This window comes from Thalassophryne amazonica, chromosome 17 (assembly GCF_902500255.1).
Source record: "Thalassophryne amazonica chromosome 17, fThaAma1.1, whole genome shotgun sequence".
Taxonomy (NCBI): Eukaryota; Metazoa; Chordata; class Actinopteri; order Batrachoidiformes; family Batrachoididae; genus Thalassophryne; species Thalassophryne amazonica.
The window spans coordinates 5,654,698-5,672,083 of record NC_047119.1 but is presented as its reverse complement, the minus strand read 5'-3'; the positions used below and the strand labels follow the sequence as shown (position 1 = coordinate 5,672,083).

Sequence of the window (17,386 nt, the reverse complement as noted above, 5' to 3'; positions counted from 1 at the left end):
ATATCCAGTCATCTTATTACAGTTTCCGGAGATTGATACAGAGTTTCAATACCACCAGGATTCAAACATTATATAAAATCACTTCTATACGGGGATATGAACCTGATCCAACCCCTTCAAATATTATAAAATTTTTCTTTCTGAGTTCTTAAGAAAACATTTTGGTGCTTTATCACCATTTGAACGATTCCCCTGTAAATATTCTCTTATCTGCTGCACTATTAAGAAAAGAAAAAAGAGGAACACTTATTTTTTTTTTTATCTCTATGTTTTCCAACAGTCCATTTTAGGTGGCGGTAATTAAACACGAAGAAGAAGAAGAAGAAGAAGAAGAAGAAGAGTCCATTCTAGGTGCTCTAGCTCTATGTCTGGGCTGCTGTCATGTGACCCCGACGTGTCCAGCTACCACTTCCGCTTCTGCGTAGAAAAACAAAAGTTGGTTGAATTTCGGTGAAGTTCGGATTAGTAATATTCTTTGTTGGCAGCATCTTTTCTCCTCCCGTCAGCACGGTACCCAGCGCTGACACATTCCACAGTTTGCGGAACGTAAAAGCTGCACTTGCGGAGTTATGTCGACGGGAGTTTTGTATAGCGAGCAGCAGGGCGGAGCGGAGGCTGGCGTGGAAGCGGGGCAGGAGAACACCCCGACCTCCTCCTCCGGCACCGGGGCCGCTTTCCGACTGTTCGGCGCTGACTTTAAAAAGTAAGTCAGCGTGCCTGCTTCCTAAGAAAAGTGTGTGTGTGTGTGTGTGTGTGTGTGTGTGTGTGTGTGTGTGTGTGTGTGTGTGTGTGTGTGTGCGTGCGCGCGCGCGCGCGCGCTGCTAAGCTGTGGGTGTGTTTGAGACCAGTGAGGACCTGCAGCTGGGGAGCTAACGCGTTTATGACGTCACGCCGCCCGCTCTTTTATTCCTCAGTGGTTCCTCTTTGATACAAAGAGGAACTGCGTGCAGCGCAAACTTACACGCTCTTAAGTAGTGGAGAGACTGATAACTACAGAGGCTTATCACTTTTGGTAAATACTGAGATTTGACTAGCGTCAGATGACCCACCCCATCCTTAAACTTCTGCATGTGTGAGTCTTTGCACGTGACGTCAGCACTCCTTTTGGTGATCACCAGAACAGCAGATGCCAAACTTGACTCATTTTACATAGGCCGTTGCTACTGATACGGTTGATTGGGTTTATTTTGTAAAATAATATACAGTACAAGAGCAGTCAGAGATTTCTGACATCCGCCAATCCGGATCCGGATCACCTCCAAAATTCAGTGGAGTCTTCCATGCACTAATATCTGTATGTGGTGCAAATTTGGTGAGAATCTGGGAAGTCGTTTATTTAATTTTTACATAATCCTTCAAACCCTATATAAAGTGAAATCTTGATCCAGAATCCGGGTCCAGATCACCTCCAAATTTTAATGGAGTCTTCCATAGCCGAATATCTGTCTGTGGTGAAAATTTCATCAAAATCTGTGCAGTAGTTTTGATGTAATCTTGCTAAAAGACAAATAACTAAACTGCAGATGATTTTATTACGTCCTTGGTGGATGTAATAAGACACACAACATATAGTGCACATTAAAAGTGGGCAGCCTTTGTTTTTTTTAGTTTGTTTTTTAAAGATTTAAGTCATGAAAATAATTTTCTTTGGCAGCACTATAATTTTATTTATAAGCCTTTAACCCTCTGGGGTCCGAGAGCATTTTTTTGGACAGTTCACTCGCCTGGCAGAAATGTTTTATTATTGCTGTTAACAGCTCTCCCTGCATCTCACAATCAAGTTTTATATCTCTTTTTTCAGGACAACCTGTGCTTTCAGAATATATATAGTTTTGTTGTGTTTTATAAGTGTAATAAAGGTTTACAATCAAAAATAGGCAAAGAAAAAATAAAGCGAAAAATAATTTTCCACACACATTTATTCAAAACACACGGCAAACTATAATAATAACTGTTTTGACACTTTATAAAGGTAATTTGAGGTCTTGTGTGAAAGACTGCACAACAAAAATGTTCAAACAATAAACACAAATGCACATTTTGAACAATATATACAAAGTGGTCTATGCGTTTTGTTGTCCATTGATATGGTAAACAGTACTTTATGCAGAGAAAGCAACAGAGTTATCCAGTAACATTCACATGCAAACTAGTGGAGCAATCCTGATAGTTACACACTCTTTGTTTGAGCACGTGAAATTGTCATCAGAGGCTCTCCGTCTGTTCCTGCTTTCACTGATCGCTGTGTGTAATGGCGCAGAGCACACTGAGTATGTACTAGGGTGATTCTTAGACTACGGGCACTTATTATGTCCTTTGATCATATTGTATGAAAAACAGAAAAAAGGGGAAATTTCACACTTTTATAGTTATCTTTACAATGAAAGTGTGTTAAGAAATTTGTTTTAGTAGTCTATGATGACTTTTTCACCTTTTTTCAGCATCGTTATATGCAAATATTGCCGTTTTGTGCTTGTCCCACACCCAGACTTTTGATCTTCAATGATAAAAATGAATGGTAAAGAAATGTTTTTTCTAATGTTTTAAAATATCTCTGAATAAAATATCAGTAAAATAATCAAAACATAATTGGGGTATTCAGTGTCATACAACTGTTGTGATTTTTTTAAACAGAATGTAGTTGTCCCACACTATTGCTGTAATTTCCACCACAACACTGTAATGTCCCTTTAAACAGTTTGTATGAAACATTGTTTGGGTAGTTTCTATGGAGATAAACAGTGACATCAGAGCACATGTATATAGCGCCAAATCACAACAAACAGTTGCCCCAAGGCACTTTATATTGTAAGGCAATGGTGTGGTGGAAAATACATTTACAAGGCCAATAGTGCCCGTAGTTAAAGAATCACCCACTAATAGTATGTACTCATTGGAGTACCCAGGGTGCTATTCAAACGAGCCAACTAGTAACACATCACTCCTGAAAACGATCTTTGGCTTTTCACGTGAGGTAAATCTGCCCTACGATTAGATTTTGGAAAACCATGTATGGTGAACTAATTCTGATTGGACACTCACATTGCGCACGTCATCACACGGCTTCTATGAGGAGTACAAAGATGGCCGGTGGCTGGCTCAAAAGTCCGCGGAGTTAACTTTTCAGCAAAAAAAAGTTTCTATCTCATATCATTCAAAAGTTATTTATAATTTAGTAAAGCTTGGTCTTAGCCGTCGTATACGTTGTCTGGGGAAAAAAATAATAAATAGTTCCTCTGAAGGGAGAAAATTCAAAGGAACAGATGGCCTTAATCTGCATTCAGCAGCGAACCATACAGTCCATGATAGTGACCACCTTCCCCTGTCTTGCCCAAGGGATGCTGAGGAGCACACGGCTACAGCCAATCAGAGTAGAGATGCACCGTGATGTCAGCTGGCTGTTTGCATGAACAAAATAATCCAGTATGATGTAAAATGGTCCGAAACAGGTTATGAGATTTATACATAAAATATTTATGCAAAATTGATTTATACAAAATATATGAGAAACCTCATATTTTGTAAAAGTTAGCAAGAAATAAATACTACTGAAACTAAAAACGTGGATGTAGTGTGCATGCCCCATGTATGCACATCACATGAGGTCAAAGGTAACTTCTGGTCATTTCAGGACCTCATGCATTGGCACATGCACTTCCTCCTCTAGACAGCATTAAAAAATATTCATTATGGAACCCCCCCGTCAATATGTTTTCTTTATGAAAATGAGCTGTAATTTTGAAATGCACCTCAAAAATAAACTGATATTACAAAAGGTTGGATTTCAATAGAAACAAAATTTCCTAGTTTTGTGAAATTTGAAAGGCCGTACAGCTTTAAGATAGACGGATATCATAAGAAAATGAAAAATGGAAATGTAGTGGCAGAATATGGTACAGTGTCAATATCCACTTTGTTTTACATGTTTGACTCCTGATGCTGTGTTCAGGACATGCAAAGCAGGTGGGAATTTCACACTCTAAGTCCAACAAAATATGCCTGCATGTTTTTTTTTCTCTCTAACACTTAATGTCAGTCTTGTCATCCTCCGTCATGACGTTTGACAGCAATATTACAAGTGCTCTTTAGTTACTTTTAACATATTTATTATTATTATTTATTATTATTATTTATTTGCAGTTATTTCAAAGATATCTGCAGTAATTGTTGTCATGAGCTGGGTGTTGAATAAAGATTTGCGCAATTGCAGTTTTGTGAAATATGGCTTTTTTTCATAAAAATGAAAATGATCATAAAAATGCCATGGCGTTTTAGGGCCACATTGAGTTTTTTTATTTTAGACTTTGATTATTAAAGTCATAATATTACGAGAATAAAGTCGTCAATTTATGAAATTACAACAGAACAAAAAACTCGATGTGGCCTTAAAACACCGTTGTATAAAAACGTTTTTGTGATATTTGAGTTTTTTTTTTTTCTTTTTCTCTGTCGTTGTTGTGGCAGTCCCTCTGTGGTGAGTAAGACTGTCTCTTGTTTTATTCCTAGACAGGATGGTGGATGCGAAGAGCTGAATTGAACAGGCCCACTTGACTTGCACAGTCATCACCGTGGCCATCTAAAAATATGTTAAACAAAATATTAAATAATGCAGTATCAATGGCATATTGTTTCAAAAAAGGGGGCGGTGGGGTTCCCACTGTCTCATCGGCTCCTCACTTCCATCACTCCCATCCGTACCATAAAGAGGGATTTGTAAGATGTCATAGTACTCAAAGAAAGGGGTTCAAGTTCTTCTGAAATTCTGCACAGAGCCTAAATGAGTATATCTGATTTGTTTTTTTCTTTCTGTAGTTTCAAAAAAATACATAACATTCCTAATCCATTTATTGAAGATGGGTGGCATCTGATCCCTCCAAAGAAGGATGACTGTCTAGCAAGCAAACACGTGACCACGATATTGACATGGGCCATGGCTGTGATGAAGCTAGTTTCTGTAGTAAAACCACATATGGGAGGAGGAGTAATGGCTTTTCTAAACAATTTGGCATTGGCATTAAAAATATCTGCCCAAAATATCCTATGGGAAGTGCAGGACCAGAATGCATGTGTATAGTCAGCCAGTTGACTTTAGCCCAGTGTGCTCTTAAAACAATTTTTAGCAGAATCAAGTTATTTTTGACAGCAGGGGGAAGAGGTATGTACCAAATTAAGTGCAGTTTTCCACAGATCCTCCATAATTCTCTCTACTACATACAGTTACTTATGTTCGGCCGTAGGCGGCTCACTATTTGTTTTTGCCTTAATTTTCCCAGGTTGGCTGACCGTGTTTCTGGCTCCAGCTCCTTTGTAACTTACATTGAATTCAGAAAAGACAAATAAAAAACAAAACAACAGCAAAAACACAAAACCAAAAAAACCCCATCAAATATGTCTAAATAACACTGAATTGATTGAAGCACAAACAAAGTAGTAATAAACACGTACGCTGTCCGGTCCACCGATGGACTGGGATTCATCCAACCTGCCTATGGGGGGGGGGGGGGGGGGGGGGGGGGTGTGGGTGCCGCCTGCTTTCTTATTGTTACATGGGAAACAAGGTACCAGTAGATTCAGTAGATTCTCACAAATCCAACAAGACCAAGCATTCATGATATGCACACTCTTAAGGCTATGAAATTGGGCTATTAGCAAAAAAAAAAGTAGAAAATGGGGTGTTCACAATAATAGTAGCATCTGCTGTTGATGCTACAAACTCAAAACTGTTATGTTCAAACTGCTTTTTTAGCAATCCTGTGAATCACTAAACTAGTATTTAGTTGTATAACCACAGTTTTTCATGATTTCTTCACATCTGCGAGGTATTAATTTTATTGGTTTGGAATCAAGATTTTGCTGGTTTACTAGTGTGCTTGGGCTCATTGTCTTGTTGAAACACCCATTTCAAGGGCATGTTCTCTTCAGCATAAGGCAACATGACCTCTTCAAGTATTTTGACATATCCAAAGTGATCCATGATACCTGGTATGCGATATATAGGCCCAACACCATAGTAGGAGAAACATGCCCATATCATGATGCTTGCACCACCATGCTTCACTGTTTTCACTGTGAACTGTGGCTTGAATTCAGAGTTTGGGGGTCGTCTCACAAACTGTCTGCGGCCCTTGGACCCAAAAAGAACAATTTTACTCTCATCAGTCCACAAAATATTCCTCCATTTCTCTTTAGGCCAGTTGATGTGTTCTTTGGCAAATTGTAACCTCTTCTGCACACGTCTTTTATTTAACAGAGGGACTTTGTGGGGGATTCTTGCAAATAAATTAGCTTCACACAGGCGTCTTCTAACTGTCACAGCACTTACAGGTAACTTCAGACTGTCTTTGATCATCCTGGAGCTGATCAGTGGGTGAGCCTTTACCATTCTGGTTATTCTTCTATCCATTTTGATGGTTGTTTTCCGTTTTCTTCCACGCGTCACTGTTTTTTTTTTTTTTTTTTGTCCATTTTAAAGCATTGGAGATCATTGTAGATGAACAGCCTATAATTTTTTGCACCTGCGTATAAGTTTTCCCCTCTCCAATCAACTTTTTAATCAAACTACACTGTTCTTCTGAACAATGTCTTGAACGTCCCATTTTCCTCAGGCTTTCAAAGAGAAAAGCATGTTCAACAGGTGCTGGCTTCATCCTTAAATAGGGGACACCTGATTCACACCTGTTTGTTCCACAAAATTGACAAACTCACTGACTGAATGACACACTACTATTACTGTGAACACCCCCTTTTCTACTTTTTTTTTACTAATAGCCCAATTTCTTAGCCTTAAGAGTGTGCATATCATGAATGCTTGGTCTTGTTGGATTTGTGATAATCTACTGAATCTACTGGTACCTTGTTTCCAATGTAACAATAAGAAATATACTCAAAACTTGGCTTAATCTTTTTAGTCACATAGCACTACTATTATTCTCAACACTACTGTATTTGAGCACAGTTACCCAGATTGTTTTCATTTTCAAATCTGCACTGTGTGAAAAACTGAATAAATCAAAGTATTTGACACTTTGCAATGTTGAACAATTCTGTCGCTGTCTTTAATTAATACTGGTTAAACCATAAATGAGCATGCAGGCAGTACAAAAGTCCACTAAATCACACAGCATCACAGTTTAACAATATTTCTGTGACTGTTCAGTTACTTCTTCATGTGAAATTGACTTTGTAGCCAGTTACAGCTGTAACTAAAGTATTTAACAGGGCAGTCTCCCATTGCTGATATTTGACCCAATTTGTGCTCTGTTTCTGAAATTGTACCTAAAAGTTTAGCCGGACGTGTATCATATCTTGATTTGACGTCGTCACTCATGCTGCATTCAGTACGACGAAATAAACTTCATAGTTCCATAAAGTGTGTGTTCACTAGATGAAATCATAAAAAATCTGGATGACTGCAGTAGCCACACTGTATTTGTTGTACTTACAAGAAGAAACACATAAAACACATAAGTTGCAGTTGTTTGCTGTGGGTGAACAAGATGGAAAATATGATGATGATTGTATTTCTTTTTGTCGTCTCAACCCGGTAACAACGTCTTATTTGTATTTGTTAAACTGTGCGTCCTCTGTAGATAGATTCACGTGCATGTGCGCATTAGTCACGGTCCCAGTGAAATTATAGCCGGAACACTTCAGCGACGGTCACAGAATTAAGTGGAGAAATAAAACTTATTATTTCTTGGAAGCTGTGTCTTTTTTTTCTAGTTTCTATTCAGAAAGCAAGTTTTTGGGAAAATCCGCATTTATGGCGTGATAGCACTGATAACCGTAAGCTCTGCTGATGAGCAGCCTGGCAGACAAAGCGTTCCTACTTTCACTCTGTAAGATGCTCTTGTGGAATGTTTTTGTTTACTTGCAACTTTCAGTTTTTTGTTGCAACTCGGCCATCTGCCACTAGGTGGCAGCTAAACGTCATTCTTTGTCAAAACGCTCAACACTGAATTTTCAGCTCTTTGCAAATGTTCTTTTTCTTTTTTCTTTTAATGTGCTCATTCTTACAGGAATACTCTTATTCATGAATTACAACATTTTGTGAGCAGTGCCAAACTTGTGTATGAGATTAAATTTAATTTATCTTGTTCTGAGCGAGGTCTGTCCAAAGCGTGACCCTGTGAAAAAGTTTTAAATGCTGTTTAGTGGGCTTAAATAAATCTGTAAACTATTTCACTTGACCGTTCAACCAGTATGTCACGTCTAACGCACAGGTTGATCATACTGGTTGACGTATGTAACCCTGCATGAGCTATGTTTATCTGTCTGGCAAAGTTCACAATCTCCAAATCTTTTTATACCAATGAATAAAAACGTACTTGGTGGTTGTAGCACTTTGATTTTCTTAATTAAAAGTTTTGTTTGGGCTGGTGGAGGTAGTTCTATGAAAAAGAAGAGTTTTCTTTATTTGATATTGCTGGAAGCTGCACTGAAACATACATTCCTTTAAATCAGTGGCGGCTCCAGAGATATTTTTCTACAGGTGCTGTGGGGGAGTTTAGCATTTTTATTAGGGTGCTATGGGCTCATGTGTCGTGACGGCTCTCTGCTAAACCTCTGCAACATTTGCCAGCATACGCACACATAATTACATTCTCATCTGTGACAGTCACTAATGACATACAGAATGACGAAAATCACACACACAAACCTAGGCTACTGTTCAATACAAATATTCACAGACCTACACATGTAGTCTATAGCTTCAGAGGAAAAAAATGCAAACAGCAGGCAGAGAGAAAATCTTTCACCTACCATTGATGTCTTCATAACAGCACAATGCACCTGTTGTTGTGGTTAAGAGCAAAAGCATCAATGATTTGGTTCCTGTCCAGAGGCCGTGTCCTCTGAAGGATAATTGCCAGGAATTACACCTGGTCACTGGTTTGTCTGTGTCTACTGCTGTTCCTTAGGTAGTTCTTTAGGCCACACAGACTTCACTTCTTTTCAGTTCCACTCATGGATATTTGGGTAGCAAAAACTGAACCATTTCAACAACTTGAAACTACACTCACTGCAGTACGACGTCATCATTGATGCTGAAAAACTCGTTCATGCCTTTCTCTCCTCTAGGCTTGACTACTATAATTCGCTGCTCTTTGGGATCTCTGGAAAAAAACTTTCAAAGGCTCCAATACATTCAAAACAGTGCAGCTAGAATTCTGATGAGAGTATGTAAACAGGAGCACATTACACCTATACTCCATAACCTTCACGGGCTCCACATCACCTACAGAATCTGTTTTAAGATTGCAGATTCCAGTGCATCCATGGCAATGCCCCCCTCTCACCTCAAAGGCCTCCTCACTCCCCACACACCCTCCCGTTCATACAACACTAATCTTCTCCGTCTCCCCTCACACCAAGCTTCACACCGTGGGAGACAGAGCCTTCTGTTCAGCTGCCCCTCATATTTGGAACTCCCTCTCTGACCACCAGAGGGCTCCACAAACTGTGGAAGCTTAAAAAAAAGCCTCTAGACAGGCCTCTCACAGGTCTCAATAATTTGAATCTGTTGCATCTTTTTATTCTACTTTATTATTTTATTTTGGTTTACATACTGGTGACTGTTTTTAATCTTAAGATTTTATGTTTTATTCTCTTATTTATCCTTGGTTTTATTTTTTCCTCTAGCGCAGATTTTTATTAATGAAAGGTGCCTTATTATTATTATTATCATGGCATTGTCAAATGTCACGTTACACTCATTTTGTGTAAAACAATCAGTTTTGTTGATGAATGTTTTCTTTTATGAGTGGAATATTTATCTAATCACATACATTTTGAAATGCCGGAAGTGTCTCACTGTGGAAAAGTGAAAGGATGATGTCATCGTCCTGCCTCTGTCACATCTTGTTAACAGTGTAATTTAACAGTCTAATTTAGCATTTTTTGTTGTTGTTGTTGTTTTCTTGGTGGTGGGACAAAGTGCTGGCGATCTGCAGCTCAGTCTGAGAAACTCACCCAGAACAGAGAGAGACGCTGAGGGGCTTCTTTAAAAACGCAAATTAACGCATTTCCAGACATCATCTTCCAAAACAAGGGTGTCATGTGCACAACAGTTTTCATTTGTGATGATGAATTCTGGCAACAGGTGAAATTAAAAGACTTTATTTAATCCGTGAGCCGGCTTCTAAAGTGTTAGCGTTCGTTGTAAGTTGGTCCCACTCCTCCAGCCAATGCAAAGGAGTCGGTATCGAGTTATTTGGTCACGTGACTTTTAGTCAGGATTCTGACATTTTGCTGATTGGCGGAGACATGCCGCTCTCTGATTGGCTGCAGCCTTTGCTTACAACGTAGCACTGGTACCACAGTCTCTGGAGTAGTGGAGCCAACTTACATTTTCTTCGGTTACGCCACAGCCAATCACAGAGCGTAACGTGATAGCCAATATCGGCCAACGTATCAGATGGACCAGTCACAGCCATGTTTTCAAAAACACGCTACCAGTCTCTTTGTATAAGAGACTTTGGTACCAGTGCTAGCTTTCGTTGCTACATTAGCCCCATGTCGTCTTCTCCATTTTTTGTAGAAGCGTTACAGCGCCACATACAGGCCTGGCATGTGTACTACATCATTTTCACGCGGTTTCACTGGATCTGTGACAATGGAGATATTTATTGAATGGAACACTTTTTGAAAATGACAGAGAAAAAGATTGTATAGCAGAAGTCAGTTTCAGTGTAGACGAGGCCTTAAAACATGGGATGAAAAGAAATTAAAATAATAAATGAGGAATTATTTTCTTGGGGGTGCTATGACAAATCCAGGGGGAGCTCTAGCACCCCCTAGCGCCCCCTTGTTGCCACCTATGCTTTAAATCAAGTCTTGCTTTGTTTTCCATAAATAAAGAGATAAAGGAAAAAAGGGGAAAAAAGATATTTCAGTGAGACTGAGCTTGGTTTACTATTTTACCAATATTATTTCAACAACAGTATTGCTGAGTTTGTGATGGTTTAGTTCTGATGGTTAAATGTACACTCAACAAAAATATAAACGCAACACTTTTGGTTTTGCTCCCATTTTGTATGAGATGAACTCAAAGATCTAAAACTTTTTCCACATACACAATATCACCATTTCTCTCAAATATTGTTCACAAACCCGTCTAAATCTGTGATAGTGAGCACTTCTCCTTTGCTGAGATAATCCATCCCACCTCACAGGTGTGCCATATCAAGATGCTGATTAGACACCATGATTAGTGCACAGGTGTGCCTTAGACTGCCCACAATAAAAGGCCACTCTGAAAGGTGCAGTTTTATCACACAGCACAATGCCACAGATGTCGCAAGATTTGAGGGAGCGTGCAATTGGCATGCTGACAGCAGGAATGACAACTAGAGCTGTTGCTCGTGTATTGAATGTTCCTTTCTCTACCATAAGCCGTCTCCAAAGGCGTTTCAGAGAATTTGGCAGTACATCCAACCAGCCTCACAACCGCAGACCACGTGTAACCACACCAGCCCAGGACCTCCACATCCAGCATGTTCACCTCCAAGATCGTCTGAGACCAGCTGCTGAAACAATCGGTTTGCATAACCAAAGAATTTCTGCACAAACTGTCAGAAACCGTCTCAGGGAAGCTCATCTGCATGCTCGTCGTCCTCATCGGGGTCTCGACCTGACTCCAGTTCATCGTCCTAACCGACTTGAGTGGGAAAATGCTCACATTCGCTGGCGTTTGGCATGTTGGAGAGGTATTCTCTTCACGGATGAATCCCGGTTCACACTGTTCAGGGCAGATGGCAGACAGCATGTGTGGCGTCATGTGGGTGAGCGGTTTTCTGATGTCAATGCTGTGGATCGAGTGGCCCATGGTGGCGGGGGGGTTATGGTATGGGCAGGCGTCTGTTATGGATGAAGAACACAGGTGCATTTTATTGATGGCATTTTGAATGCACAGAGATACCGTGACGAGATCCTGAGGCCCATTGTTGTGCCATACATCCAAGAACATCACCTCATGTTGCAGCAGGATAATGCACAGCCCCATGTTGCAAGGATCTGTACACAATTCTTGGAAGCTGAAAATGTCCCAGTTCTTGCATGGCCGGCATACTCACCGGACATGTCACCCATTGAGCATGTTTGGGATGCTCTGGACCGGCGTATACGACAGCGTGTACCAGTTCCTGCCAATATCCAGCAACTTCGCACAGCCATTGAAGAGGAGTGGACCAACATTCCACAGGCCACAATTGACAACCTGATCAACTCTATGCGAAGGAGATGTGTTGCACTGCATGAGGCAAATGGTGGTCACACCAGATACTGACTGGTATCCCCCCCCCCCCCCCAATAAAACAAAACTGCACCTTTCAGAGTGGCCTTTTATTGTGGGCAGTCTAAGGCACACCTGTGCACTAATCATGGTGTCTAATCAGCATCTTGGTATGGCACACCTGTGAGGTGGGATGGATTATCTCAGCAAAGAAGTGCTCACTATCACAGATTTAGACTGGTTTGTGAACAATATTTGAGGGAAATGGTGATATTGTGTATGTGGAAAAAGTTTTAGATCTTTGAGTTCATCTCATACAAAATGGGAGCAAAATCAAAAGTGTTGCGTTTATATTTTTGTTGAGTGTAGTTTGCAGGTTCAAGTTGTCCAAAGCTGAAGAAATAAGATCCGACCAGCTGCCGAATGCTTTTTATAAGTTTTTCAAAAGCAGAATGATATTTAATACTGTGCGTACACAAGTCAAGAGCCAAAATGCAATGTTTTGTAGTGTTTGAAGAAAACAAAAATTGTGAGAAAACTTTCTTCTTCTTTTGCTTCATGCAGATCCACACCTGATGTGTTGAATAATTAAATGTTATCATCATGACTTTACTTTTTTAAATTTGAGAAGTACAGCCATGTTGTGTTTTTTTTTTTTCCCTTTAATGCCTGTTTTTCTGTGTATCATGAATCATGATGTCATCACCTCCCACATTTGTCTTGTGAGCTTTGGGATGACAGAGTCCTCAACAGGATTTTTTTTTTACAGCATAGGGAAGAACGAGCGCTGTAGGCGCGAGTATTCTAGGAGTGTCTGGGGGTGCACCCCCCCCCCCCAGAAAATTTTGAAATTTATAGCCCTCTGAAACACTATTTCCTGTATTTTGAGGGCCAAATTTTGTGAAGTAAAGCCCAAGATTATTATCTTTATTACAGACTTAATGTCCAAATCCAATTGAGGCATCAGGTGTAGAAATGTGTGTCAGAGGAACATCAGAACCGCTCATTTAGACACAGCAACAGTTTTCTAAAGAAAAATCCTTAAATTTTTTTATTTATTTCAAGATTAATTTCTGATTACTGTACTTTTTGAAATTAAAAAACATTTCTTACATTAGAAAACTACTTTTAAGTAAAACAAAAAAGATTCTTGAGAAATCGTTGATGTTCATCTGTAAATTAAAACCTTAACTTATGTGGTGGTGGTGTTTCAGATGAGATGATTTCTAGATTAACGTTATAAGGAACCTTGTACATTTATTTTTAGACAAATAAATTAGCATGAAAGTAATGTGTGCATTTTTAAGTCTGGTAGATTCATTCATTCATATCTGCATTTCAACCAGGAAAAAAGACCTCAGAAATTAATATATTTATTATAAAAACAACAGGAGATGATGTAACAATGACTGTAGTGTGGCTGTTAATTAGGATTTCTCAATGTGACATAAACATCATGATGAAATAATTTTTTAATTTAGTCATTTAAACATTTAATTATGTCCTTGTTGACTATGTGATTGCTGTTAATGTTGTAATCAGGACAGAGTAATTACTAAAATATGAATTTGACTATTCTAGTGATTGTGAATGTTTGAAATTAGGCACAATAGTGGCTGGGCTTACCTGTGCAGGTGTCTTGACTGAACTTTGACTTCATGGACATGTTTAATGATTCATTCATTTAATGTTAAACTATAAAAAGAAACAGCTTTTTTAAAAACTAAAATAATTGCTCTTTAAAGAGTCTTTGTTTTATTTAGAAGCATAGCAGCAGGTGTTGGTTTTCATAGACAACAGGTGAGCTGGACCCTGTCTTCTCAGCAGCTTTAACCTCTTGGTGGAGTTTTTGGAGACACTTTCCTCTCATTTTGAAGAGCAGAAATGTTCTTTTCTTCTGTCTGGACTTCAGGTTTTGGTGTTCAGCTCCATCACTAGAAGTTTTTGAATTCCATCTGCATAGCAAATGTTGAAATGTTCTTGATGAGGGACAAGTAAAGAAATATATTTCTTAAAATATAATGAAACACAAAAGAGTGCTGTGATTTTTTTTTTCTTTGTCTGATTACTAGATAAAAAATGTAAATTAAGTTATTTAAAGTTGAGGCTGTTCTTGTAGTGAGAGCAGTAACCATTAAAAACTCTGTAGCTTTATTTGGTAAAATTAAACAGATTGAACAATTTACAAATGTAAAACTTTCAATCAGCTCCACAGTGATTGCGTCAACGTCCTGCAGCTAAACGCTAACATTAGCTGATAAACTTCAGCAGAACATTAACACCAAGTATTATTTTCAGATTGCTTACTCACCTCACACAAATTTGCGGAGCTCCGTTACTCAAACTGGGTGTGTGTGTATATCCAAAAGTGGAGAATTTCTGATTGAGTGACTCTGATCGATCACAGCGACTGCTGTCTCTCTGACCGGGCGAGTCACAGCTGCGTCTGGCCTCACTGAAGAACAGTTACTGAAAAAAGCTCCTGCCAGCAGGGTGAAGTCTGTCACTTCATCTATTCCGTTTCTTATATTCACTTTTTTGGGGAATGCATGATGCTTCACAAACGGTAACAAATAGAAAAACGACGGTGACTGCGAGACTTATTAAACCTCTGATGAAAATGCATCTGCTGAATCTCAGAGAAAGTTATAATTAGCAATAAAATACATCAGCAACCACTAATTATGTGCATGGATAGACTTACAATCATGAAAACTTTGTGTTGGTAACTGGGACATTAAATAACATTTCAATAACCAACATTTCTTGAGAATGTGTAAGATTTGCCTAATGGCCAAAATACCAACACTGACAGTCTTTCACAATTCAAGTGATAGTCCTCATCTTAGTCTGTCTATGTAACTGTTTGTGAGCATGATTTATTAATTTGACTCATTCTTTAGTCTCAATTCAATGTTTTTCAATTTAATTAGCTTATAATGTACCAAATCACAGCAAAAGCCATCTCAAGGTGCCTTACACGGAACAATTCAACATAAAATTCAAATAAATAATAAAAAATGAATAAAAAATTTCAAATACATGATTAAAAACAGAAGTAAAAGAATAAAACAGATAAAAAATTAAAACTATTCATAAGAAAGAGAATAAAATGGGTTTTCATTCTTGACTTAAAAATGTCCATGGACTTCGACTGCCTCACGGTCGCAGGAAGACTGTTCCACATGGTGGATGCACAATGAGAAAAGGCTCTTTGACCTGCTGATGTCTTCACCCTGGGAACACAGAGAAGTCCCGCATCCTGCGACTGCAAAGCCCAGGCCGGCACATAGAGTTCCACCAGATCAGTCAGATAAGATGGCACCAGGCCATGAACAACTTTATAAGTCAATAATAAAAACTTAAAATCTGCTCTCACAGAGACAGGGAGCCAGTGCAAAGATGCCAAAATGGGTGTGATATCTTCAGACCTTCTGCTACGTGTCAGAAGTCTGGCGGCAGCGTTCTGAACCAGCTGAAGACCCCTAATGCTGGACTGCTGTAACCCTAAAAATAGAACATTACAATCATCTAGTCTAGAAGAATAACAGCATGAATCAGGGTCTCAGTATCAGCCATAGACAGGATGGGGCGGATCTTCGCTATATTTCTCAGATGGAAAAAAGCAGCCCTAGTAACATCCCTGATGTGGGGTCAAAGGACAGCGTGCATCTCAAGTCCTTCTCATGCAGTTCTTGCTCTTGTTCTTGTTTGACAGTCATTGGCATCCACCATAATTTTACATTACTACCAACTTCTCCTCTGGAGTGTGAATCATAGTACTTACATCTTTCAGATCAGTATGCAGGAGCAGCTTGTCATGTTGATCACCTTTGAGAATGGCTGTTCTTGTCAGTATAGGCAGCCATTGCAATGGATCTCATGCTAGCTTTGCTAAAGTGGAAAGCTACTGGCTTGGGGGTTAGAGAGGTGGGCTTGTGACCAGAGGATCCTCTGCTCAATTGCACATCAGAAAGCAGACTCGCAAAGGTGCCATTGGGCAAAGTCCTGATCTCCAATTTGCTCCTGATGTGCAGCTGTGTGCTTACATGTGCATTTTTAAAAGTTATACTACTTTTTCAGTTTAAAACCATCGGATAAGAAGGGTAAGTTACAAGGATGCTCAGGATCACTGCACAAGCGTTGGTTGAGCTCAAACATTTCAGTAATTTGTGATTTCAGGAGTTATTCAAGCATCCCAAATCTTACATATATGATGCTTTGGAGAGAATTCTTATAAAACTTCCTTTTTTAAGATATAAATGTGTATTCTTTGGCATGACCTAATGACTAAGAGTGTAACATTGCACTTAAAGAAGCTCAATAAAATCCCCAGATGTTTGGTCTGGATGGGGAAGAGTAAACTCAGAACTGTGCATCTTTGTGCATATTGTAATGTCTTATTTTGTCCAAAACCACAAAGATATCCCATTTACCCAGGGGAACTTACAAAACGCCACTATTTGAAGCATCAGCGTCTATCATGTTCTAGTTCCCCCCATATCTATTGATTCTGAATAGTTTTTTTTGATTTATGTCTGTTAATCGTTTACCAGTTATGCATTCACAGTGATCTATCTTGTGATATATTTCTTATCCAATTTACTACCTCGGATCAATCCTATGATCTAGAACAAGGCATTGTGGGACAAATTCTACCCCCTCAAAAAAGACCGACTGTATAATAGAGTGCATATCCTGACTTTATCTGATGTAGACACGTCCTTCTGGTTCTTGTTGCCAAATGTGCTGATGTGTGTACTGTCAGTGGTGTCGGGCTGATGGGGATTTGCTGTGCTGTGGAGGTGGTGAAAAGTAGCCGTGTTTACCCACTCGTGTAGATAAGGCCTTCCTTTTTCTCCTCCTAGAGGGAAGTGACCACAGTAGCATAGGAGCAGTCAGATTCTGTGGGAAGGTGAGGTGACTAAGCCTAGATTTCACAAGAAAAGTCTGCATGTATAAGAAGAGTGGTAATGCTTTAAAGAAGATTTGTCAACAGCTGACAATCAGGTAGTGTGTGTGTGTGTGTGTGTGAGTGTGAGAGACAGCATGTGGACGGTCGTACATGGGTGAGCTGGCACTTCCCTCAAGTAGGATGACTTTGACCCATTGGAGAACTGACCGGGCATCTTGTGACTCTTCTTTGCCTACAAG

General features: G+C 39.4%; 1 protein-coding gene across 1 annotated transcript in view; it reads left to right on the top strand.

Annotated features, from left to right (window-relative positions):
- The first annotated feature begins 413 nt into the window (after nt 1-413).
- Nucleotides 414-17,386, top strand: part of ap3b1a (adaptor related protein complex 3 subunit beta 1a) — a 138,197-nt gene continuing 121,224 nt past the window's right edge. Inside the window, exon 1 of the mRNA XM_034192186.1 lies at nt 414-703. Within this exon, the coding sequence (XP_034048077.1) occupies nt 570-703 (134 nt within the window). The 5' untranslated portion in view covers nt 414-569. The remainder of the gene's footprint in view (nt 704-17,386) is intronic.